Source organism: Trypanosoma rangeli, assembly GCF_003719475.1.
Source record: "Trypanosoma rangeli strain AM80 chromosome Unknown Tra_15.4_contig_00016, whole genome shotgun sequence".
In the NCBI taxonomy this organism is placed as follows: domain Eukaryota; phylum Euglenozoa; class Kinetoplastea; order Trypanosomatida; family Trypanosomatidae; genus Trypanosoma; species Trypanosoma rangeli.
The window spans coordinates 59,744-83,626 of NW_021705760.1; the positions used below are offsets into that span (position 1 = coordinate 59,744).

The window sequence follows — 23,883 nt, forward strand, 5'->3', positions numbered from 1 at the left end:
AGAAAACAACAACAACAACACGGCTTTGTTCTCTAACATGTAGCGGACTGCAGTTATTCAAGATGCATAAAATACTCATAGAGAACGAAGGTCAAGACAGAACGTGGCACCGTCAGCAACATTGAAGGCCCAATACCGCGGTACATACCTCGCCACCCGCCTTTGTGCAAAATAAGAGAAAAAGACTGAAGAAAAGAAACGTACTGCAGCGGACCACACCGGCTTCTGTGGTCTTGCAAACGTGTCTTGATCACGTAGAGGGGCTGTGAGAACAATGTGACTAGCACCTTTGCAAGCGTGGAGCAAACACAAATTTCAAATGTGTTGAGAGTGTGACGCGACGTACTCCAAAGACGGTAATACTTAAGTGCCTCGTAAATGGGGAGGTTGAGAGAATTCGGTAACCCAAGCAGAATTTGTGCAGACAAGCCCCGCCAAAGTGAAAAGAAGCCAGTACTTCGTACGGTAGACATCAACCCACGCGTAAAAGAAACATAATTTCCCATGCCACCTCTCCGAGGAGATGCCGAAACCTCATCCAGTTGCATACGGGTTTTAAGTAGCCAAAAAGGGTTACAGAAGACCGCCGAGCAGGTACTGGCAACAGCCGAAACAAGTAAACTAAGAAGAAAGTCTTCCACACTTCCCTGTGAAGTTTGTGTCATGACAGTATTGGTGAAATTACGAAGCGAACGATAGGTGTACATGTATACTCCCCAGGCGGCTGCAGAACCTAAAACAGCCACATGGCAACCCCGGAATAGAGCGCGTGGCCCCTCCTCACGGTATATAGTGGCGAACGCCTTTCTGATGGAGTGATATGTTTGTCCATTGTGTTGCCGCTGAATCGTGCCGTCCTGTGACATAAATCGCATCTTCACAACATCAACTGGGTACATTATGGTGGTACTTAATGCTGCAGCGGCTTGGGTTGCAAGTGTGTGCTTGACAGCTGAGGTTGACACCTGCCGTTGCGGCTTTGTCTCCTTCTTCCACGACGCCATTTGGCAGCGACGGTTTTTATCAGAATGGTGAAAATGACAAACCCTGAATTCACCTTCGCGTGCGTGCATTAAAAGGGGCATTGACAATAACAAATAGGTAAAAACAAAACAAACAGACACAACAATAGAAATGCAACTTTGCTCTCCCTTTCTCTGTCCGTTTCCCTCCTCCCCAAAGTATGAGTCACAGACGTCAAGCACGGCTCACAAATAAAGACAAAATAAAAGGAGTTGTTCCGACAGGGCGGTACGCCTACCACCACTTGACTTCACGCCGACCAGCATATGTTTGTTATTTTGCTTCATTATTAGTTTTTTTTTTTCCCCCATTTCCCTGCTTTTCGTTTTTCAGTTAGGTTGCAATTACCGGAGGCGACAAACGAAGATACACGGACAGAAAATTAAGAGTAAAACCAAATATGTTATGCATATATACACGTGAAGAAAGACACTACTTCTTGAAGACAACCACTTCATCTTAACTCTCTTATACTCAGCTTCCCCCCCCACCCCCTAAACTTGTGGGGTGTCTTCTCATACGTACGCATTGATAACCCCTAACGCTTTTTCGTACAGCAGGTAGTGCGTAACACCACGAGGAAAAGAGTGAATCAACGAAGAGTTCAAGCCCCGAAACATGCCGTGTATTCCCTCACGCTTCAAGATAAGGAGTAAGGAGTGGCGGACATTGGTGTATTTCACCTCGCCCATGTTCCAGCGTTGATCCTGCAGACGGACCTTCAAAAACATGATAGGATGCGACAACAACACAAAGAGCAGCTTGGTTAGCGTAGAGCACACAAGAGTTTCAGAGACGCTCAACTCTCCCCCTTTTACAGTCGACTGCGAACGGGCCTGCAGCATCATTCCCTTGAAGAAGTCGTACATGGGGTAGTTCAGTGCGTTAGGAAGGATAAGCGTCATTTGCAGCGACAACCCGCGCCACAATGAGCAAAACCCCGTAGTTCGCAGTACGTGACGGAATCCGCTTCCAAACGTCACGTAATTCCTTGACTTCGTTGCATCCTCAATCTGCATCCGCGTCTTAATTAACCAAATTGGTGAGGTAAGGGCAGTTGACAAAAGGCTTGCCAAAAAAGAAACGCCAGCCCGGCCTAAAAAAGAGCATACATCTCCCGAACAACAAAGCGAACGATAGGTGTACATGTATACTCCCCAGGCGGCTGCAGAACCTAAAACAGCCACATGGCAACCCCGGAATAGAGCGCGTGGCCCCTCCTCATGGTATATAGTGGCGAACGCCTTTCTGATGGAGTGATATGTTTGTCCATTGTGTTGTCGCTGAATCGTGCCGTCCTGTGACATAAATCGCACTCGAAGCATATCAAAAGGATAAAATAAAAGTGTACTAGTGGAAGATGCCAGTTGTGAAGATAATGTATGGGATAGAGGAGAGGAGTTCAAATCCGTTTTCCTTTTTTTCTCAAAATCGCCGCCTACTGTGGCGGTGGAAGTGGTCGCACCCTGACGGCACGTGCCACTAGCACTTAAGCCATCCTGGTAGGCAGTAGTCATCTGCCGCAAAGAAACAGCGGCAGTTAATACCTAATAATGCAACTCTAAAAAAAGACACCCTCGCAAGAACGGCCTAAGAAAAAAAAGTGCAGGGCAAAAAAAAAAACACACGCACAAATAAAAACGCAGTTTGTAACACACAATTCTCTACCCATACACACATATGTACGTATGCATGTAAATATGTATACTTGTAAATGCATGTGCGCGTGCGCGACGGCACCGCAGAGCGCATGGGAAACACCACGGCGTTCCAAACACTGCCATCAGAGGGCAGCAAATAGCCAATTTTCTTTTTCTTTTCTTCTGTTAAATTCTTATTCCCTTTTCTGTTGTCGTTATATATATATATATATGTATATTTGTCCTTTCTCCTGTGATTTTTCTTTTTTCTCTCCCCCCATTCTTCTCCAGCTGATGGCAAGCTTGCGCGTGCGTCAGCGTCAAAATCCAGTAACAGCAGTGGGCCCGACTCGCCTTAAGAAATAAACAAGTTGTCGTCATCATCGTAGATGTAGCGAGAAGAAAAAAAAAAACGCTATCCTCAGTCCATGGTGACTCAACCAGAGGGTGACAAGAACACCCCAGCTGGGCCAGTTAAAAGAGCTGCAAAACCAGGAATGGTTTCCTCCCGTAGACGCCGTTCCTCCTCCATCTGCAGCCGATTTTCCTCCTCAGCGCCCCACACCTGCACCTCAATCAAAAAATCGGCAAATCGACGGCGGAATTCCACATCGTCTCTGTACGACTCATAGGCAGAGGACACAAAGTCTGTTATGAGCGTCGGTGTGAGGGTGGGGATAATTGAAAGACTTTCAAGCAGAAATTCCTGCACTACACAACGGCCAAGCACTGGCGTCTGCGGGGGAAACATATCAGACACACGGAAAAGTTTAATAAGAATACTGCAATGCAGGTTGAAACCCGCAGCATGAAGCGAGTCCATGGCTGCTACTAGTACCTCTACAAATATTTGATGCATAAAGGTGTTGAAGAAGTCCTGCATAAGTTTAGATTCGGCAACATTCTCAAGGAAGGCATCCAAGGCGAGGAGCCCAGTCTCCATGGTCGCAAAATCTGTGTGTTTAATCACCCATAGCATGCCCGTAATGACATCCTCCTTTGTTGAGGCGTAGCTCAAAAAAGCATCAAAGCAGTGTTTATTCAATGCCTGAAGGAGCTTAAAAAGATTCACACGAAACTCAGGGAAATCTTCTGTGTTTCTGCATATCATTGCCACTGTGGTGTCAAACGTATGATCAAGAATAGCCGCACAATCCCCACTGAGACGATCGGTCAATTTATTCACACACGCAGTCACCAGCGCCAGCGCCCCGGGCTCCTTTGCCTCAGGCACCGAGGCACGGTAGTCCTCCAACACCACGGTCAAGATGCTTGGCATACAATTCGCCGCTACGAAGTCACGTTCTTCGGTGTTATCTACAAAACGCTCAAAAATACGAAGTATTTCCTTCTTTGCCAGTCTCAAATACCGTGCATCTTGATGCAGCATAGAAGCAGGTCCACCTTCGGCGATCAATGCGTTCTGTGCGGCGAAGAACGTACGGTAGAAGCCGTGGAGGTCCCAAATGATGATTCCCATTTCATTGATAAATGCTGTGCCACATGTGGAGGCAATGCTGCTATATACGCGTAACAAATGAATCAGTTCCATCATACTTGTAGAATCACGGCAAAATAACGCACTATCAGCCGCCGCTCTTTCCGTTATGGCTTTAAAATTAATGTTAACATCACGTAGGAATAGCTCCAAAAGAGCCGCTTGCCTATCAGGGGAGTCACTTTTGATCATATATCCAGCTGCGGCAAAGCAGGTCTGTATCTGCTGTGGTTCTAGCAATGAGGTGACATCGGTCCATCGCTCCGCAATTTCGATTGCTATAGATTCTTTTCGGTTGTCCAAGAAGACAAACTGATCCGGCACCTGCGAGGCTATCTTGAGGAGCGTATCGACCGCCATTTCCTGCACCCCAGGAAACAGCTCCTTCATAAATTCAATAATTTTGCGAACAACTGTGCTCAAAAAGACGTGATGACTGCGAAGGAAACGTGGGTAGCGTCCTACGACAAACATAATATTACTAGCGATGACCGCACGATTTTCCTTCCCTTGCATTTCTTTGCAAAGATCAAGCAACCCACGAACAATCACCACAAAAAGCGCGACTTCTTGTTCGGCTGGTAGAGCCATTGAGATTGCCCCCACCGCCCAAGACAATGTGCTGCAGTTGTGCCAGCTCCACTCACTGCGATCCAGTTGTTTTTGCATCAGCCCCGTCATGATCTGCTGCGTGTCGTGGGGGTCAAGATTTGTGAGAAACACTAAAGCCTCCCGCATTAGGTTGTACAGCTGCAGCCCCTCCACATCTGTCATGTGTTCACGACGCAGCTCACCTTCTTCTTCCACAATAATGACTTCCTCCGGTTTGGCCATCCTCTTAATGAGCAAAAATCGCACGTTACTAAGAACACCGGAGAGTTTTTTATGCAGTGGCGTGGGTGATGGAGCCCGTAACAGTCTTTCTCCAAGCCACCACCAGTACTCTATACAAGACTTGAAAAGTTCCTTGTTATCAATGTGGCTCATTCCCACTAGCATTTGATGCGTGGAGAGTAACAGAATGTCATCATATAGGATTAATTTCGAATACCGCTTTAAAAAGGCAATTAGGAGGATATTCACCTCGCTTATAAACCTGCAGTCCATATCCGACCCCATTTCATACATGTGAATTACTCGACCCTCCACAGACGAATGAGAGGTTGGAAGAGCGTTTATGATAATATTAAACGCGGTGCGAAATACACGAACCGTTATCTGCGCCTGCGTGTCCCCCGCCGCCCCATCATCCGTGTCTATAGAACAAATCACAGAAAGGCAGCGCACGGCTACGGGGGCCACGGTGGCATCCCCAGCAACTAGGCTGGCAATGTACATGATAACATCCTCAGTAAATACAAGTGTCGGTTCCATCCACGCCAAATATTTTTCCATACACTCCAAATCTGTCTTCAAAAGTGCCTGATCTCCCGTTCCAAGCACCGATAGACACAGCCGAAAAATAAGGCGAAAATCACTTTTCAAAGCCTCCTTCTTTCGTTTGATCCATCGTGACGTCAGTGTCTTTTCACCAAATTCAAAGATATCCTCCCCAACGAGGCGCAGTAAGTTTAAATTATTTTCTATGAGCGGCTCAGTTGGGCCAGCGCTAGTACAAATGTCTTGAATAAAGCTGGGCCATCGCACCGGCCACTCTCGTTTCGCAATGCTGACCAATGTGCTGTTTATCTTGGTGAGGAGTGCCTTGCGACTACGAATCTGGCTAAAACTCTTGCATTCAGCAACGATTAAATTTATTACAAAGCTCCGAATCTCCTCCTTCTGCTCATTTGTAAAGGCGTTCCACTGATGCAGGATGGTGTCATCCAGGACCTGTAAGGCAAAAAAGCGTGTTGTTGAGTTCTGTGACTTTGTCAGTAGCGTCCCAACCTGAATAAAGGCGTCAGGCCTATCCTTGAAGGCGGTGATAACTTCCTGCGCTTTCATAATTTCCTGCGGTGACCCGGTCGAGAGGTACTGCACCACCCGGTCAAACTCCTGTACATCCACGGGCCTACTAGTGTCTAAGATGGACTCCATTTCTTTTCCGCTCGCACTTACCCGTCAAAAAAAGAAAAAAAACACAAACAATAAAATTAAAGTACAACAGATACATCACTCACTTTGGCATCCTCCTCCTCTCCTCTCCTCTCTCTCTCTCTCTGCCCCACCACAGCCACACCGCACACCCCGTTCAACTCAGGCACAAACACATCCATGAAAACTGTAGCTAAAAAGGCGAGAAGGAAATTTACCCTCAAAAATGTTCTGAAGACGGGGTGTACTTCGCACATACACACATATGCGTAAATTTGCGGTGGTCAATATTCAAATGCATGAACCACACCGTTGAGTGATGCAATTTATATAAGATGCATCAAACTCAAACGATAAAGAAAAAAAAAAAACAGCTTCACATATTCAGGCCCGACTAAAACCTCTCTCTCCTTTACTCACAACTAGAATGGTGTTTCTCCACATTTTTAAGCACGCTCTTCTACACAAGCCACATAACACGGGCCGTCGACGTACCCAAGCAAATTATAAAGAGATAGCATGTAAAAGCCGCTTCATAAGGAGGAAATAACAAAAAAAAAAAAGGGGTGGGGGGGGGGAGGGAAATATGTCTTCATCAGATGCATCTTACGCATACGTACTTTTTTTTTCTTTTTACAATTTCTGTTCTCCTTCCTCTTCTCATCTCCCTTTCCTTTCCCTTCCTTACCTTTGTCCCTATCCTGCGTTGGAAATGAAGGAGAAGCGCAGTGGCGCTTCCGTTGTACCCGGCTTACGTAAGCAGAAACGCCCCACCTCCCTCATCAATCGCTTGCCGCAATTTTTTTTCCATCTGCTCTTTACTATCATACGCTGGCAGCTTCAGGTAGTTTTGACACGTCATCGCGGAGGGAAGCTGATCCTGCTCGCGAACTTTAGGTTCCGAGGATGTCTTGCGGACAATTGTAAACTTTGGCCGCAGACTAGCAAGGCCGCCCACCGGGAGATGCACGGAACCCGTGAGAAAGAGGAAGAAGCGACGCTGCTCCTCCTCATTAAAGGAAGCAATAATTTCAAACAACTGCCGCACATGACTGCATGTCATGGTGTAGCCGTGATCCGCCTGACAGTTTGCTTCGAGGTCTTCTATCGTTACGAGAGCAGCGTGGCCGTGCAGCGCTTCGTGCAGCTCAGCCACGGTAAGCAAACGCAACGCACACAATGGAATGTAGTCGTGAAAGCCGGTACGAAACGCCTTCATGACACGTTCCACTCCTTTGTGCAAGATAAACTCTGTGACGGCATCGCAGTACTCAAACAAGTTCGCGGAGGTCACCGGCTTATTGGCCCCACCTTTTACCAACTCAATGGCATCGTCACCGGGTAACGTAAAGTCAAGCAACAAGTCTTCTACGCTGCAGGATGTTGACGCTCCTGGCAGTTGAATGCTCGTGGCGCCGTTGTGAGCGGCAAGGGAGAGAGTCACGATGGATGAACCCAGAGACTCACTGATATCGATCAGGTCATAGATACCACATTCATCGCCACGCAATATCTTTAACAAGGCCGGCGAGAGAGGAAGGGAGACGATGCGCTTATCCAACAAAGCACGGGCCAAAAAGCGGCCTAGAAACAGGAATAACGGCTCCACACGGTCAATCTCAGGTGAATCGGGTGGCAGCGGACGCGGATACACCCCCGTCTTCGGGTGGTAATACTTTTCATCCGGTGTTTCGTCGGTCCGGCGCCATAAGCGAAGTTTCATCTCCCGGAGTTCGTCCGAGACAAGCGAGTAAAATTCCATTGTTGGTCCGCTACCACTTCCATTTTCGTTATAGTACTCAAACTCGAGCAAGACAGTGTCATTGATCTGTTTCTTTCCCAAAATTTCCATAGCACACAACAGTGCCTTGTCGCGCCAGACACGCTTCTTCATTCGGTGCAGACGATAGGATCGTATAAGGTGATGATCCACGTTAAGTAAATCTCGCGTGCCGTACTTTTCCATATTTTCCTGCATCTGAACAAGAGAACGAGCTGTGCCGCAGAAGCCAATCTCAAAAAGAAACTTTCGTGTCGCAGCGGTAAACAAAAAGTTACAGTCCATCGCGAGGTTGACCGCCCACGTTGCGAGGTGTTGACCTGCAAGCAAAAGATTGGAGCTGTGCCGCATGGCCTTGTTGTTCAGTCTTTGGTGAATAAACTCTCCGAGCGGAGTTGAGGGTGACCAGACATCCCCCTCCACATCACCCTGTGTAGTATAACCCAGGTGAAGTAGAAGTTCGCCCCAGCACTGCAATGTCTTGTAAATGGTACCCAAAAGCGTCAGAACATCTTTTTGTGCAGCTGTGAGAAAACAGTTGCTAAATGGGTATTCCTGATGCAGCGCACGTAGCACCTCAGCCACTGCGGGAGAACGAACACCTTTGGAGGGCAATTTCACAGAAGTGGCGTCGGTTGGTGCAACGCAAGTCGCAGCAGATCGCGGCTTTTCCATGGTGTACTCCGGTCCAAAAGGAACTGTGCTGTAGTGTAGAGTGATAATTTCCCCCCCACTACGACGCAATCCTTCTCCCATGGAATTACGTTGACGGACTCTACCACCACCGCCACTAGTAGAAGTAGTGGTGGTTGCAATTGTGGCATTGGCAGCGGTAGTACCAGTAACGTTATTATTATTAGAAGCGGTACCACTGCCTTGACCACTCTTCTTTTTCCGCTTCCGGTACGATGACCCCCCGGACGAAGATGAGAAGGAGTGAAACTGTTGTAATACCTGCAGAATGGTCATAGAAGGCGGCAATACATGCGATTCATACCGCAGGTAGACACGTTGTTCGGGTTTTTCCTGCATCAATTTCTTCCCCGTCAGAGAAAGATCAGTCGGTTCTCCTTTACGCAACTCAGGAAGCACATCTTCGACGTGTTCCTCGTCATCTATGCGGCGACGACCACCGTTCTCCTCTGCACCTCCAGGAAGCACATTTGAGGCCACAAACGACATCAATGTATCCATGCTTGTTAAAGGTTCAAGGCTTACCGTGAGCTCTCGACCCTCAGAAACGCCTCTTGTCGAAGTTGATGTGAAACCTGTCAAGGTGGAAGCATGACTCGTGGTGTTGTTCCCGCGTGTTGTGAAAACACGCGTGCTACGCGGTGGCCCACTGGATTCCTTTGAAGAAGTGGCCGGAGGAGAACGTCGCAGTGCGCCACTTTTTGCTAATAGAGAAGGCTTCGGCTTCTGCTGTTCAGCTGCATGCGAAACCAGATGCACAGGGATATGTGCATGAATGCTGTTTACCCCACCAAAACTGGAGGGTCGAAACTGATCCAATTGCGAAAAAATAGTTTGAAGGTGTCGCACAAATCGTGTAAGCGCACATGGTGAATTTCGTTCCCCCTTTGCTAGTGTCTTTACTAGGTCCACAATGACACGGACATCATTCACACGCGTTAGAGTTTCCCTAAGTGCGTGAAGAACATTGCTCGACGCCAGCTCAAATGAAGTAGTTTCATTCAAGAGAGCAACTCGGAGGGTGTCAAAGGCCTCCTGAAGTTGACCTTCCTCCATAAGACTTACAAACTCGGCAAGCCGCTTGATGTGTGTTTCGTCACTAATCGAAGAAAACATACCAAGCATACTGTTCGCCTCCTCCGCAACAAGCTCGCGCCAATCTGCAATAGTGCAAAGTCGTTCAACGAGCGGGCGTTTCTCCTCTTGCCGCTCGGAAGCACGTCGCGTGGTCGTTTGATTCTGTCCTCGTGCTTTTAGCAAGGCACTGGTCACACCTTCACGGACAAAAGCCTTTTTATACACAGCCGGAAGCTTTTCCAGCAATGTACGGCAGAGTAGCATCACCTGGGCGTTTAAAATAAGACTGGGGTCTCCAATTGCCGAGACGATTAATTGACACACGGCTGCCTCGTTAAGACCACTATTCATCAACTGCTGCGGGGATGCCAGACACACAGCGCGGTCAATAAAGGCAAGACTGTGGTTACGCACAATCTGCGTTTCTGACTCGTTAAACAGCATCACCATCTTTGGAAGCCCTCTGAGTATGCTCTCCAGTAGTTGAGGGGAATTTCTGTAGAGGTCCCTCCGCTCCATATTCAGCGCGTCGTCCAGGGATTTTTTGACCGTCGCAGGCATCGTTAGCTTGCTTAATCCCGAAATTACCTCCAGCATATCACAGAATGTATGCTGCGCCGAATTCCCTGTGTGTTCGGCCCAACTTTCCAAAAGACATTGTCCACAGTAGTCAAAGTCTGAGCATTTGTTACAGCGAAACCAGTCACCAGGCATGCACAACTTCCCGCAGCCGTTGCATACATGTGAGATATTGCACCTTGAAAAGTTGGGATTCCTTTCAAGTGGAATTTCCTCTTCCAGAATCCGCATACGAGTCTCTTCAATGTTGTTTCCCTCACCATCCTCTTCGTCTTCTTCATCATCATAGTCCGTGTCTGTGGAAAAGTATCCTCTACTATTCATTATCCCCTGATTACGTTCCGCGAGCAGTTCTGTAAGTATATTTCCATAGGCAAGGTAACCCTCCGTAATTCTTGGCAGAAGTCCAGCAAGCGCAATGCAAAGTATTTTTGTCTGCTCCATCGTTAATCGCCTCTCACGAAACGTTGTCGTCAAAGATGTTGGTGCCGGCGTCGAGGACATCTGCGTCGATACATCCTGTGGAAACGAACTACGCTGCTGCTGTTGCAGCTGTGGTATTTGTTGTTCAGAGTAATGGGTAATTAGCGCCAACATGCACTCCATCAAGCCGCTCTCGGTCACTTTCCGTGTAACCTCCGCACTGTATGTGATCGCTGCGCCAATAAGTGAGAGCGTCATCGTAAAGGTGCTCTCTGTAACATCGCTGCGCGCAAGCACGCAAAGAAGCGCAGGACTGACGTCACCATATGCCCGTGCCACAAGCTCCGGGTTTGTGCGGACACCCGTAATAATACGATAAAGGCAGGCGATTGCTTTATCCCCAATCTTTCCATCCTCATGATTGACACGCGCACGTATCTCATTCAGAGAGTCGTGAACACGGTCAAACGTTGTCGCATCCACACGCCGGCACATAGCCGCAACACTGGCCCAGGCCTTACGCTGCGAGGAGGAGCTAAAAAAATCCACAAACGCTAAAAGTGCCTTCACCCCTCCCTTTTGTAATCCCGTCAAAGCGCCATTCGCGCTCTGCGTAATTTTTTCCAAACACGTCATACACTGCTCCGAGAGCTCAATATCTTTCACCTCCAGCAGATGTTGCAAAACGGCCTCCATACCGTTTTCTGACCCGAGTACGTAAACAGTAGAAGGTATGGCGTCTACCATATACGTCAATACACGTGCGGCTAATAGCATCAAGTCCACATTGTGCTCCTTCTTTAAACATTCTAATACATGCGGAACAAAAACGCTCGGACGTATTGATGATATGGTTACGGAAGTCGCCATGTTTAGTAGATTGCATAGATTCATCAGCCCCACCATCTGACGTTCTTCATCTACGCTAGTGATATTTTCACGCGTGACCACAACTTCCTTCATCACCTTGCGCTGCGCAACACCGCCCTCCGCGTCCATAAGAATTCGATTGAAAAACCCCTCCATTGCTGACCCTTCACAATCTTCAAGCCTCACACTGTTATGTGCGGGGTGCAGCTGTGGCCCCTGTCCCCCTCCTCGCTAAACGATTTCCTTGTTTGCTTTCCCTTTTTCAAAAGGGAGAAAAAAAAATTGTTTCTAGTCTCTTTCAATTTCCTCCTTCGCGTTCCGTTTTATCCTTTTTTCTCCGCCTCCCCCTCTCTCCTGTTTTTTTTTTTACCTTCTTTCCTTTTGATTTCTTTTCTGATATCCCAGACTGTTCTCTCCCCGTTACCCGCTGTTTTTGTTTCTGTTTGTTGATATCTGGACCGCTTCTTATTTAATTTTTCCCACGTGACTCCACTCAGGCCCTCACCGCAACCCCAATACGCAGCGTGAACACCACCAGATTTCTTGCCACGGTGGAAGCAGAGTCACCGGTGATCGGTGGTGCGTTTGATTAGGCAAGAGAGAAAGGAGAAAGTAAAGAAAAAGATGAAAGAACATATAGTTGCGACGACGGCACGCGACAGGCAGGGAACGCAGCCCACCAGCCAACGTTGCGTGTGGCACCAAAACAGCAAGGACAACGAACAACAACAGAGGAGAGATGCCGATGCAAGAAACGGCATTGCAGGACACCAATGAGAAAAGGAATACAAAACACATCCCACACACTATGCAAAGACACGAGCGCAGTTCACGCCACGCCATGATCTACACGCACTGACAAAAAAAAAAAAGGGAAAAGAGTGGAACGAGATCATTTTGCTTCTACACATAAACTTCTATTCTGCTACACCGCCCCACAACACCCTTTTTAAGACCACCAAAGGAGGTAAACAAAATCCCGAATTCACTTACCTACCCACTTGCACGTTCCTACAACTCGCGCTAATACTATAAATACAAGTTATACACCAAAGTTTTGTACTATCATCTCTGTCTCTTGTGTGTTTTTCTCTTGGCTTGATTGGAGTGCAGAGTCATACGATCATTCGATTTACGTGCAGCGAAGAAACCATGCTCGTCGTGATGGCGAAGTTTCCATCTTTAAACGGTACATTTACGGGTTTTTTTTTAAATCTTCATTTGGCCAAAGAAAAAAACAACAGTGGTTTCGAGACGATGATAGCTGTGGGATGCGGATGCCTGCGTGGGGTGTAGGCGGTGGGGCGCGTGCTCGCGAGGAGTATGCCACTCCCAAGGCGAATAGTTTTGATAACAATTGGCATTACCGGATTATGCGCAAGATTCGTCGCGAGCAGGCGAGGAAAAATTCAGCAGAAGCTGCAAAAGTGTAAATGATGGTGGCACACGCTGTCGGGGAAAAAGAATGCCTTCCCTGCCTCACTTTTGGGTCGATCACAATACCTTTTAAAATATATGTCCTTGTCATTTAGCCACTGATGATGACACATAAAAGGTGTCGTCATATTTGATGTCTTCAATGCTCACCAAGCCCCCACGACTGTAGTAGGAATATACCCCCATCATCGTCTGAAGGATTTAGTACAAAAGATACATCACCGCAAAGGGGATCCACGCAGTGTCAAGGCCTGTCATTCTGTTGACGCCACTTGCGACACCTTACAACGCCGCAGTCGCTGGTAATAACAATAATGCCTTGTTGCACGCAAGAGCCTTACTGGTGTGAGTCACGGTGTCTGTGGTGCCAGCCCCAAGCATGGGAAGGGAAGTGCGCACCGACATGCAGAACAAAACACACCTGGGGAGGAGGGAAAAATAAAATAATAAAAAAAAAATTCCAAGAAACAGAAGAAAATCCCAAAGCGTCACAAGCAAAATTTTCGAAAATGGTACTCAGAATAAATAATGAAACAACAACGACTTACCAACAACATTATCCGTGGCTTCACCTCAGCCTCCCTCTCTCGCTTTAGTTTATTGCAGGCACACCACATCATAGAACAGGGAAGAGTGGGATTCAGTACGGAGTCCACCATAGCACTCTTCATGTCATGGCTGTCATGGTATGTCGTACCACAGCATCTCTAGATGCATGTAAAACTCCGCTATCTCTCTCTCTCTCTCTCTCTCTCTTTGCTATTGTTGCTTCTTCGCTGTATCTCTGTGTGGGCCACTTTCTCCCTCTCCATTAGTACGTATTGCACTTCTAGTCGTTAAGCCTCCAACCCCACAATGTCTACAATGATGCTTCCGCGGATAACTGTTGTGCCGAGAGACATCTTCTCCCCGTTCTTTTCATTGTTGGGTGAGTTACTTTCATCTGTGGCGTTAAAGAGGACAACGCTCATAAAATGGTCAACACCCCGCAACTCGCCCGAGATGGAACGGCCGCCGTGAAGCTTTACCATCACCCGCTTCTCCATGAAGTGGTTGAGATTTGGAAGGCTCTTCTTTGGCGGCATCTAGCTCTCGTATACACGTTGTACGCGCCTGGGTACGATTGCCACCTGTGTGCTTTTGTTGTTGCTGTGCTTACCACGACCGTTTCTTTTGCCGCTTGTTTCGCGGACGGCACTGTAAGGAAGGGATCAGAAAAAAAACAAAAAACACGTGAGAGAGAACGATAAAGGGCAGGTCACTCACAAAGGCAGAAAACAAAAACAAAACAAAAACTTACTGAGTGACGTGGGGCTGTATCCGCCAGGTAACAGTTGTAGCAGAGTTCATACATGGCATGCAAAGTGCACGAGAAAAAAAAACAACGGCACCAACACTTTTCACCTTTATGCAAGATGTCGCAATTACATTCGTTTCTATTTTGCTTCCCTCTCTCTCTCTCATATATATATTACATATGGATAGATGGGTAGCTACAGTTGCACTTTGCGGCCTCTCCACCGCACATTTCTTTCCCTTTTCCCATACTATACTCACCTTTTCTTCTTATAAATAAACGAAGAACACCAAGGCTCAAATCGTTTTTTTTTTTTCCTTTCCTCGCATTCCTCCTGTTTTTGGTGGAAAAGGGAGCAAACAGTTAACTTGCGCAACCCAAGAATGCAGCCAAGCAGGTGGTGAGAATATGTATGTGGTTGGTGGTGGTCTTTCACATAACTGGAGGCACAGGGGCAGAACCTTGCCCCCTCCTCCTCCTCCTCTTCCTCCTCCTACTCCTCCTCATCAAACTCAATTCCTTCCCCAATCTCTTCCAGTAGTCTGCGCCGCTGAGCTTCCAACTCTTCGTGTAACTGCAGATCGCGGTTTTTGTCTTCAATTACAACAGCTTTGTATTCCTCCGTCATCGTCTCCAGCATTTGCTCCAACTCATGCGCCTCTCTTGCGACGCTTTGTATTTGCGTGCTGCGACGCTCCCGTTGCTTCGCCACCGCGCGCTTCTCCTTCAGTGCACGGTCTAGGTTCTTGTCACGGATGCTTTCGTTTTCAAGTATTTGACCAATGACATTCTTTTCGTCCGCCATGGCGGTGTAGAGCGAGGGCGAAAGCTCCAGAAGGGTCACATTGCCGTCAATGCCGCCGGCGGCAATGTATTTTCCCTCAGCGGTGGGTTTCGCCGTGTGCAAAGCGTAGTCGGAGATCTGAACGCTGAGGGCAGGTGTGGACTGGCGCAGCACCAAATCCCAGAGATCCAGAAAGCCGTCCATGCGAGTCGTGAAGAATACACCAGGGCGCACAGGATGCCAGGCGCCACTGGTAATGTATGACTTGTGATAAAAGGTGCTAAACAACGGCGTAACCTTAAAGTCCTCAAACCACATCCGCGCTGTCCAGTCCCCCACAGAAAGAAAGTACTTGGAAAAGTACGGATGGCGTTGTACGGAGTAGACCGGACCGTGATGTGCATTAAACGTATTGAGGCCAAGCTTGTCCGCCTGTGTCTTACCTTTGCGGTTACAGGAAAGAATCGTGCCCTGTTCCGTGCCAATCATGTACTTCGAAGGGCCACCCACTTGAGGGTCGTAGTCCAGACAAAGCCCACCCAATACGCCCTTCGATCCCCCCTCGTTGTTTTTAGGTAGAAGCGTTAAAGAGTCATCTGGGAGTTTGCGCAACTCAAGTGGTTTGTCAGGAATTCGGCAGTCCCAAACGTAAACCTCGCCATCTGTAGAGACTGAGAGTAGTTCACCTGATTTACTCTGTAACCATTTGATGGACCATACAGGATCCTTATGACTCTCTTCAATAAGAGAGCGGGCGGCGGGGCGTGTCGGCTGGCGCGTATCCCAGTACTGTACAACGCCGTTCCAACTCCCACCAGCAATGATATGTGGATCCTTCGAGTAGTGCTCAATACTGCACAGCGGCGAAGGGGTCACCAGCGTCTCAACCGGCGTGTTCGGATTCATGAAATCCCAAAGGTACGAGTTTGTGTTCGTTGTTGGGGTGTTGCTTTGAAAGCGCAGACGACAATAGGCCACTGCAAATCTTCGGCCGTCGTTTTGCCACGAAATCGCCGCGGCTGTCCGCTTCTCCTCATTGGGATCTTTAAAGATGGAGATAATCTTTGCAGAGGCAGGCCCCATCGACTCATCCTCTGGAGGTGCACCCTCCGCAAAGTAGGAACCATAAATGTCAATAGCATTGTTCTGCTTAATGTACTTGTCCGTGCATTGCTGAAAGAGGCGGCGGCACGATGACAGATAGCTCTCCTCGCGTTCCACCTTTCTGCAGTACTTCATCTTTTCTTCAAACTCAGTGGGATCGACGCCGTGTGGCCATCCGCCCTCAAGGTGGGACTGTGCGCGGTGGCGTAGTTTAATGCGCTCCGTGTTGGTGCTTGTCTCTGACAACGACGGCACGTTTTGAATCTCTGTCTCGCAGGGGTCGAGTTTGGTGTAATAATTCTTCACCGTGCGGTTCGGCGGAACGTCGCTGAGAATCTCACCCTCGTTGGCATGAAACTCCGGCATCCGCCCAAACTCCCTGCGGGGCCGTGAGTAGCTGTACGACACCTCAGTCATTGCTGTGCAAGGTTGCGACGAAGTGACGATTGAAATCCGCTCACAGAGAGCAAGAGAGGTACTGAAGTGACTAAGAGCAAAAAATGCGAACGCGTCAGTGACGCTGCCTGGCTTCCCAACTTTTTGTAGTTGTTTCTTTTGTTTGTTTCTGCTTGTGTTGGGGATGTGTGCCTCTGATTCCCTTTGTGTTGTTTTCTCCTTGCCCTGCGGCAGGGCGGTGGCTCAGCCCTCAAGACAAACTGCGGTGTGTGTGTGTGTGTGTGTGTGTGGCGCACGCCAGCAAAGGAGAGAAAGTATAAGAAAAAAATCAAGTAAAAAAAAACACGGTTATTGAAGGGCATTTGGAATGAGAGTATGAGAAACCTGCGGAAGCAACAGTGCAACCCAAGCTTTTGGGCACCATCATCGGTCTCGCCCCTTTCCTCAGCTTTACTTTGCGCACATCATTGCAGGCAACAGTTCTCTCTACTCCTTCGTCCATACCTTCCGCTTGATAGTAAAATCCTCGCCACTGATGCCCCCCCGCGGTTTATACACGTAAGCAAAGGAGGTCACCGTTTTCCCTTTGATGTCCAGTAAGACAAAGGCGGGAGCCACATCGGGCTGTGCAGGGGTAAAGGCCCCTGTAATGGAGCCGGGATTGACGAAGAGGTGACCGTCAAACTCGAAGGTTTTGCAGTGATGGGTGGCGCCCGAAACAAGAATGTCCACATCCATCTTGCGCTGCAACATCGCTAAGGAATCCCTGTCACCACAAGGCACCACCTGATGTCCGTGGATGAGGCCAATCTTTAAATCCTCCACTGTTATCAGGTGTGTCTCCTTCAACTGAGGGTAGCTCCATCGGTCAAACTCCCCTTTGGCACAGTACACCTCTGGTGCGATGGTGCGGAAATAGTTATGCATCTCACGACAGCCGACGTTGCCCGTTATCAACACCACTTTGATGCGCCCTGGGGTTAGCATGTGTGTGAAAGCCTCCGGTATCGCTGCAGCACGCTGCGGTACGTGCAGGTCACCAACAACGAGCACCAACACCATTTCCAACACGTGACTGAACTCGCCTGCCCTCTTCTCCAGTACAATTGCCAGGAATAACAATGGGAATAATAACACTGCTAGCAACAACGGCAACAATAGCAGTGAGGACGATATATTCAAGGGTAATTGCGGCCCTGCTCTCGCTGCTGCACTGCAAATACAATACAAATGTATGAGACACCAAATATATATATATATATATATATATATATATTATAAGCAGTAGACGAGCTCTACAGTCACCAGCCAAGCCAGTAACCTAGCGAAGGACACACAACGCGCAAGGGAGAAGGGTAATAAAGACGTCAGCAATGTCAAGATAAAAAGAAGAAAAAAAAACTGCAGAAAAGTCGTGGCAACACCAAAAAGTACCCAAATAATAATAATAATAATAATAATATACACAACTAGCAGCAAATACTAATAAACGCAATAAACACATTTATGTATATATGGCAATCTGATGCCAATGAACTGTATCAAGAAGAAGAAACTATTCCGGGAAGCCAGTCTCACACTTCCTGCGCACACAGTCAAATTCACACCCACAGACGCACGCCACCACCTCTGCAACGCATGTCCCACAAACCCTTTTTTGCCTTCTGCAACTCCAAATTCTCCTCCTCCAACTTTACGGCATCGTAACTACTAAACTCAGCCCACACCTTTGTCCTGCGGAGGGAATTTCACCCTAAGCTGTGATTGACACGTAAGGAGGTCATCCCGTAATTTCGACAAAGTGGCATCCGGCTCGAATGTTCCTAGACTTGACTGCATAAGCGCCGTCATGATCATAACTAAAATCACGAAAAGGACTATAATCAACCGACGCCGCCCAATCTCTCGCAAGAGGCCAAAAAATGTGTAGTGACGATTAAACCATCCGCTGCTAGTCTTGACGACGCCCCACGGCGCTCTCCCAACGTCCTGAAGTGGCAGACCAGCAGCGGCACCCACTTGCTTCCCAGCACGCACATTGTCATCGACACTACTACCCCAACTTCCGCCTCCAAGAGCCGTATGGGCTGGACCTTTCAGCAATGCTTCCGTACTCGGAAAGGCGTGAACTATCCGAGTCGCAGTCGTGGAACTAGTTGTTTGTAAGCGCAATCTCCTTATCTCTTCATTAGCGTTCGCCAGCTCTCTTCCCCGTTTTTGCAGTTGCTGCTGCGTGATCTCCAGTTGCTCCAGCAACTCCCTATTACGATCTTGTTCAATCTTATACTGATCCTGCGCGAACACCATTTCCCGCCCCATTTGATCCAACTGCTCGTCTACAACAACAAGCTGTTGGTCCAACTGAGCATTGCGCTCGCGAAGAGAATGAACATCTTGGTACATCGCGTTCAGCGCCTCTTCCCGCGCAAGATTCTCAGCCTGGGTCCCCTCCAACCGCCTGAGGAGGTCCTTAACAGCGTCAGTTGCTGGATTCAAACCGGCAACATCCTTCTCATCCACATCTGTCTTCTTCCGTCCAGGTGGCACAGCCGACTCACACGACGTCTCCGTCCCTTCATGTCCCACACTTTTGGGAGAATCAACAACACCAGTCTTTGCGTCGCCGCCATCTCCATCTGTTTCTTGTCGCAAGGCTGCAAGCTCCCGTTCCAGGAGGTGTATCCGCCGAAGCTGCACATCACTCTTGTATTTTGTGTTGTTCCACGCATTCCTGTGGAGACGCCCCGGCGTCACCATTTCTGACATGGCTTCCGCTTGACGACGCAACTCCGCCTCAAGCTGGTCAACGTGATCCTGCAGGGTACGGTCTTGCATCGAGGAAGACGCAAACTTCCTGGCAGAAGCGTTACCTGATCCATCTCCATAGCAAACTGTCTGACCATTCTTTGCAGAACGCAGCTTATCTACCTCAAGTTTATACTTGTCCCGCTCCTCGGCGTACTTGCGAAGAAGTTCCTTCAGTGTTGCACTCTGCTCCTGCAGAGAGCTCACGTATGTTGGATCGCAACGGAGATTGCCGCCGCCATCGTTGGGGCATGGACCACCCCCTACACCTTCTAAGGCCGTGGATCGGTCCTCGCCCTTCGCGTGCCGCCGCTCCTGCAGAAGCGATTCGATTGTGGTCTGGTCAAACTGATGTACCAAGAGCCAAACCTCACGTGACGTTGTGAACCGCTGCCGTAGCGTGGCCAACTCCGTCTCAAGTTTGCAGCTCTCACCATGAAGCTCTTCCCACCTCGCTGAGGCACTCTTCAGGCGCGACAAGGCTTGCCTAAGACGGTGCTGAAGTTCATCTGTGTCTGTTGGCATGTCATTCAACTCCTCCTTCTCTATGTCGCCCACAGAGGACGCGGTGTCCTCGGCCACGTCAGCCACAGTCTGCAAACGACGCAAAAACCCTTCCATGCCCTACCTGCGGTACAAGTGTGTATCGTCCGCCTGCAGGTCCGCAGCTCCAAAAGGGTAACACAAAGGCAGATGAAAGCCACTCCAACAGCAACAGTAGCAAAAAAAAAAAACGATGGACAAACTCCTCACACACCAAACAATAATAAAAGTAGAAACAAAAGTTTATTCCTTTTTCATTAGATGTTCAAGCGCCACAGGGTCTACTCCCTGTACAGCCTCAAGCGTCCCCACGTTGCGCACAACGTAGCGACTAATGTCCTCGTCTTCCACAACGAATGCACCAGCCGTGTGCATGCACGCTCCTCTCGCGAGCACACGTTCAACGACATCATCATCGTAAGCGGAGAAATATGTATCTGTTTCATGCTCTCCCACCTTCATTTTACCTGTATCAAGCGAGCAGACGGCGTACGCAGCCACCGTCCTTACATTGCTGTTCGAGTAAGACTTCAAATAGCCTCTGGCCTCCTCCACGGACTCGGGCTTCTCACGAATCTCACCATCCTTTACCACAACTTGATCGAAAGTCACCACCACACCGTGCTTCAGATGAGGATGTGTGTGCTTTAACTTCTCCAAAACGGCCCGCATCTTGGCACACGCAACAAGTCTTGTAAGTTCAAAGGGGTCGGGGGAGCGCCACGCCTTCTCGTCAATATCGGGAGAAAGCTTTAGAAACTCTTGATAGACGTCAGAAAAGTAGTTTTGCAAAAGCTTTGCCCTTACTGTGGAACTCGTGCCAATAACCATCACCGGCCCCCTTGAATTGGGCGCTGTCATCTCTGAAAGCTGATATTACTGCACCACACCTTCCTTATCTTGTGTTTCAGCCACCCCGCCCGTATTTGTACCCTCCCGCGCTCACCACGGCCGACCACGTCAAGCGCGCAAAGACAAAAGCAAAGTGACTCTGGTGTGCGTGTCTATCTTTCTGTGCGCCAGTAAAACAAAAATGAAGCAAACAAGAAGAAGCACATAGGAAAACATGAGTTAGCGGCGTCGATGACAATAAGAAGAAACACGTGGGCTAACACAGAACCAAGAGGCCCACCCGATGAAGGGAACTCAGCAGCGATGATGGCAGCGCCAACAACAAAAAGGCATTTTGTCCAAAACACCTCACGTATGTCGAGAGATAATAAAAAAAAACGCATAAGAGACTTGTTACTCCGTAAAAAATTCTGCAAGGAGTCCACACACACACACACACACACCCTGGACCCGTTTGCAAAACAACAGCAACATTCACAAGAGCATTGCTAGTGGTAAATTTGTAAAGGAACAAAAAATAAGGAAGTAATATGGAGAAATACAGAGACACCTCTTTTTTTTCTTTTTTTTTCCTTCGGTTTTGTCGTTCTTTGCTCTGCAGAGACGAGGAGGAGGGAGTGAAGTTAACTCAGACATGGAAACTTCTCTGTGTCTTCAAACTGCGGAGCCACGCTAAGAAATCCGGTAAACGCCTTCCAACGCGTCCGGCTCTGCTTTTGGTACCGGTCATGAGCCTTTTTGCCTGTGCTCAGTAGTATCTGCTTCTCAAGAAGCTCGCGCTGCTGGCGAAGTTGGAAGGTTTCCGACTCATTCTTTAGACGTTCCATAAAGGACCTTAGTTTTTCCCGGGGAACCCGGCTATATCTAAGAATAAAAGGGTGCTGCTGCAGCTTGTGCACCGTCCAACGCTGCGCAGGGTCCTGCATCAGGCAACGCACAATGAAGTCGTGGAATGCGGAGGACCATGCAAGGGGTTTCACCATGCGAGACAGCTTCAAATTGTTGACAAAGTTCCAGTAATCCGACTTGAAGGAGTAGCAAGGGCTCACACCATTGCTGAGTTCTAACAACATGATACCCAGCGACCACACATCAGCAGCGGAAGTAAACTCAGCCCATGGCATCTCATCTTCAGCTTCGGTGCCCGCCAATTCATGCTGCAAACGTTCAGGAGCTTTGTACAGCTTAGAGCCTAAATCATTCCCTCTTCTTCTCACCTGTCGAGTAGTTAGATCCATCTGGCATCCACACCCAAAGTCGGCAATCTTGAAACACCTTTTATTAAAATCCAGCAGAACATTTGCGGGTTTAAGGTCACAATGTACAATTGAAAAGTTATCATGCAATTCCTGAAGTCCCTTTAAGACGTCCGCCGCCAGCATGGACAAGACAATCTCCGGTGCAGGAGTCTGACGATCAATATTAGACTCCCAATCTTCTGGCACGTTGTAAGAACTTCGCCCCGTTAGATGCATACACGAGGCAGATCGCTGTTTTAACAGCTTCTCAGTTTGCTTCTGAGCCATGGCGGATCCTGCAAGATGATTGCGAAAGGTAGACTGCGTCACTTTCATCATTTCATGAACGGGGAAACGTGAAAGCATCCTCTGCGCATCTTCTACACTAAAACTCATTAACTCCATCAATATATATAATTGTTGTCGTTCGTTGTCAAGAGTAGCAACAGCATTGAAAACCTGCATCAAATGCTTTGGAGGCTCCCGCGACCTCTGAAGGCGAATCATGTTCAGCTCCTTCACAAGACCTTGTTTTCTACCTTGCCTTTCTACAGCATTGGTGGCTTCTGTCACCTCCTTCACATCAATACACTTCAGTGCATAAAGCTTCTCATCAAGCATAACGCGGTGCACGGTTCCTTGCGAGCCTTTTCCAATAAAGTCAAGCATTACCACCGCCTCCAAAACCAACGATCGATTTGTGCGGCCAATATCACTTGCAGAAAATCCTCTATTCGGCACTTTTGTACCGCCACGGTGAAACTTACCCCTGTGCTTTTTACCAGTTGAACTGTGTGCAGCATTCGTGGTCACCGCAGAAAGGGTTGTAGACAGAGACATTTCCCCAGTTGATAACGTCGTCGCGACAGAGTCTGATGGTATGTACGTAGCCGACGACGTCTTCACGCTGCACGCGGGAACCGTAACCCCAGGCACAAAACCGTGGAGTTTAACAATACCGTCATTACAAAACTTACTTCCCAAACCAGCCGCTGGGGAAACTGACGCACCCTCAAAAAGTGATGCATACATTTGCGGTATCCCCGGCTGTTTCCCTACTTTCCCACTCCCTCCTGCTGCTGAAACGACAGACGTTGGAAAAGCACCCACTTCCACACTTGCAGCCAAAGACGAAAACTGTGCAACTGGAGAAAAAACGGCAGATGCCGTGGAAGACGGAGACGCCTCGTTACCATCGCCCTCAATGCCGCGAATTGCCGCTTCGACCGAGTCAAATGCATTGGCCGAAATAAGATGGGGTAGTTTCCTTGTTACTTTGACTGTGGCGGTGACCTCGTTCTCATCGCCAATAAGAAGTGATGCCGCTTCCTCCTTCTGTGTCGTCTTCCCCTCGGTAAACATCGACACACCATCAATCAACACGAAAAGATTCGTATTGTTCACGTGAAAAAAACGGGCGGGGAAAAGTGGGCCATTCATTGTGACTACAGGTGAGACGTTCGTATCATCCACATTGATGAAGAGTTCACTCTTCTGCTGTACCTGTACCTCGTCAGATACAGCAGGAGGAGGTAAGGCGAGAAGAAAACCCGCCGGTGGGGGCCGCGTTTTTCTCGTTCGCATCTTCGCCTTCTTCTAGTCACGCCAAAAAGGGTTTCGCCGCGAGCGATGCTTCTCCGCCGGAAAAAAAGACTATTTTGCACCAGCTTGGAAAAGAAAAACAAACAAATCCTCCCAATAGCGCAAAAAAAAAAAAAAGATGAGAGAAAGTTCGCCAGCACGTGACGAGATGCATGCAGAATAACAAAGCAAGGGGGATGCCAGAAAGAGCAGAAGGCAAACACAG

General features: G+C 48.5%; 9 protein-coding genes and 5 pseudogenes across 9 annotated transcripts, besides 12 other annotated features; 3 read left to right on the forward strand and 11 right to left on the reverse strand.

Annotated features, from left to right (window-relative positions):
- Positions 1-53: 53 nt before the first annotated feature.
- Positions 54-1,004, reverse strand: TraAM80_00864 (mitochondrial carrier protein; the record flags this gene model as incomplete). The annotated part of the gene is made up of 1 exon (XM_029377927.1): positions 54-1,004. The coding sequence occupies one exon, from the start codon at positions 1,002-1,004 to the stop codon at positions 54-56; it is 951 nt and encodes a 316-aa protein (XP_029242246.1).
- Positions 1,005-1,538: 534 nt separating this feature from the next.
- Positions 1,539-2,540, reverse strand: TraAM80_00865 (mitochondrial carrier protein; the record flags this gene model as incomplete). Its single annotated transcript, XM_029377928.1, has 1 exon — positions 1,539-2,540. One exon carries the CDS (start codon positions 2,538-2,540, stop codon positions 1,539-1,541), a length of 1,002 nt encoding a protein of 333 aa, XP_029242247.1.
- Positions 2,541-2,702: 162 nt separating this feature from the next.
- Positions 2,703-2,729: a microsatellite.
- A 7-nt stretch (positions 2,730-2,736) lies between these two features.
- TraAM80_00866 (hypothetical protein) lies at positions 2,737-3,026 on the forward strand (annotated as a pseudogene).
- Positions 3,027-3,099: 73 nt separating this feature from the next.
- Positions 3,100-6,201, reverse strand: TraAM80_00867 (putative exportin 1; the record flags this gene model as incomplete). The annotated part of the gene is made up of 1 exon (XM_029377929.1): positions 3,100-6,201. The coding sequence occupies one exon, from the start codon at positions 6,199-6,201 to the stop codon at positions 3,100-3,102; it is 3,102 nt and encodes a 1,033-aa protein (XP_029242248.1).
- Positions 6,202-6,227: 26 nt separating this feature from the next.
- Positions 6,228-6,257: a sequence feature (A-rich).
- Positions 6,258-6,293: 36 nt separating this feature from the next.
- Positions 6,294-6,325: a microsatellite.
- A 518-nt stretch (positions 6,326-6,843) lies between these two features.
- Positions 6,844-6,901: a microsatellite.
- Positions 6,902-6,949: 48 nt separating this feature from the next.
- On the reverse strand, positions 6,950-11,776 carry TraAM80_00868 (E3 ubiquitin-protein ligase TRIP12; the record flags this gene model as incomplete). Its single annotated transcript, XM_029377930.1, has 1 exon — positions 6,950-11,776. The coding sequence occupies one exon, from the start codon at positions 11,774-11,776 to the stop codon at positions 6,950-6,952; it is 4,827 nt and encodes a 1,608-aa protein (XP_029242249.1).
- A 192-nt stretch (positions 11,777-11,968) lies between these two features.
- Positions 11,969-12,015: a microsatellite.
- Positions 12,016-12,218: 203 nt separating this feature from the next.
- Positions 12,219-12,252: a sequence feature (GA-rich).
- A 106-nt stretch (positions 12,253-12,358) lies between these two features.
- On the forward strand, positions 12,359-12,586 carry TraAM80_00869 (hypothetical protein; annotated as a pseudogene).
- A 109-nt stretch (positions 12,587-12,695) lies between these two features.
- TraAM80_00870 (hypothetical protein) lies at positions 12,696-13,050 on the forward strand (annotated as a pseudogene).
- A 29-nt stretch (positions 13,051-13,079) lies between these two features.
- Positions 13,080-13,315, reverse strand: TraAM80_00871 (hypothetical protein; annotated as a pseudogene).
- Positions 13,316-13,491: 176 nt separating this feature from the next.
- Positions 13,492-13,515: a microsatellite.
- A 273-nt stretch (positions 13,516-13,788) lies between these two features.
- Positions 13,789-13,813: a microsatellite.
- Positions 13,814-14,321: 508 nt separating this feature from the next.
- Positions 14,322-14,353: a microsatellite.
- Positions 14,354-14,847: 494 nt separating this feature from the next.
- TraAM80_00872 (putative dynein) lies at positions 14,848-16,659 on the reverse strand (the record flags this gene model as incomplete). Its single annotated transcript, XM_029377931.1, has 1 exon — positions 14,848-16,659. The coding sequence occupies one exon, from the start codon at positions 16,657-16,659 to the stop codon at positions 14,848-14,850; it is 1,812 nt and encodes a 603-aa protein (XP_029242250.1).
- A 112-nt stretch (positions 16,660-16,771) lies between these two features.
- On the reverse strand, positions 16,772-16,966 carry TraAM80_00873 (hypothetical protein; annotated as a pseudogene).
- A 158-nt stretch (positions 16,967-17,124) lies between these two features.
- TraAM80_00874 (vacuolar sorting protein) lies at positions 17,125-17,700 on the reverse strand (the record flags this gene model as incomplete). The annotated part of the gene is made up of 1 exon (XM_029377932.1): positions 17,125-17,700. The coding sequence occupies one exon, from the start codon at positions 17,698-17,700 to the stop codon at positions 17,125-17,127; it is 576 nt and encodes a 191-aa protein (XP_029242251.1).
- Positions 17,701-17,884: 184 nt separating this feature from the next.
- Positions 17,885-17,918: a microsatellite.
- A 157-nt stretch (positions 17,919-18,075) lies between these two features.
- Positions 18,076-18,100: a microsatellite.
- Positions 18,101-18,354: 254 nt separating this feature from the next.
- Positions 18,355-20,064, reverse strand: TraAM80_00875 (uncharacterized protein; the record flags this gene model as incomplete). Its single annotated transcript, XM_029377933.1, has 1 exon — positions 18,355-20,064. The coding sequence occupies one exon, from the start codon at positions 20,062-20,064 to the stop codon at positions 18,355-18,357; it is 1,710 nt and encodes a 569-aa protein (XP_029242252.1).
- A 165-nt stretch (positions 20,065-20,229) lies between these two features.
- On the reverse strand, positions 20,230-20,817 carry TraAM80_00876 (septum formation protein; the record flags this gene model as incomplete). Its single annotated transcript, XM_029377934.1, has 1 exon — positions 20,230-20,817. One exon carries the CDS (start codon positions 20,815-20,817, stop codon positions 20,230-20,232), a length of 588 nt encoding a protein of 195 aa, XP_029242253.1.
- Positions 20,818-21,260: 443 nt separating this feature from the next.
- Positions 21,261-21,281: a microsatellite.
- Positions 21,282-21,461: 180 nt separating this feature from the next.
- Positions 21,462-23,660, reverse strand: TraAM80_00877 (putative protein kinase; the record flags this gene model as incomplete). The annotated part of the gene is made up of 1 exon (XM_029377935.1): positions 21,462-23,660. One exon carries the CDS (start codon positions 23,658-23,660, stop codon positions 21,462-21,464), a length of 2,199 nt encoding a protein of 732 aa, XP_029242254.1.
- Between the last annotated feature and the right edge of the window lie 223 nt (positions 23,661-23,883).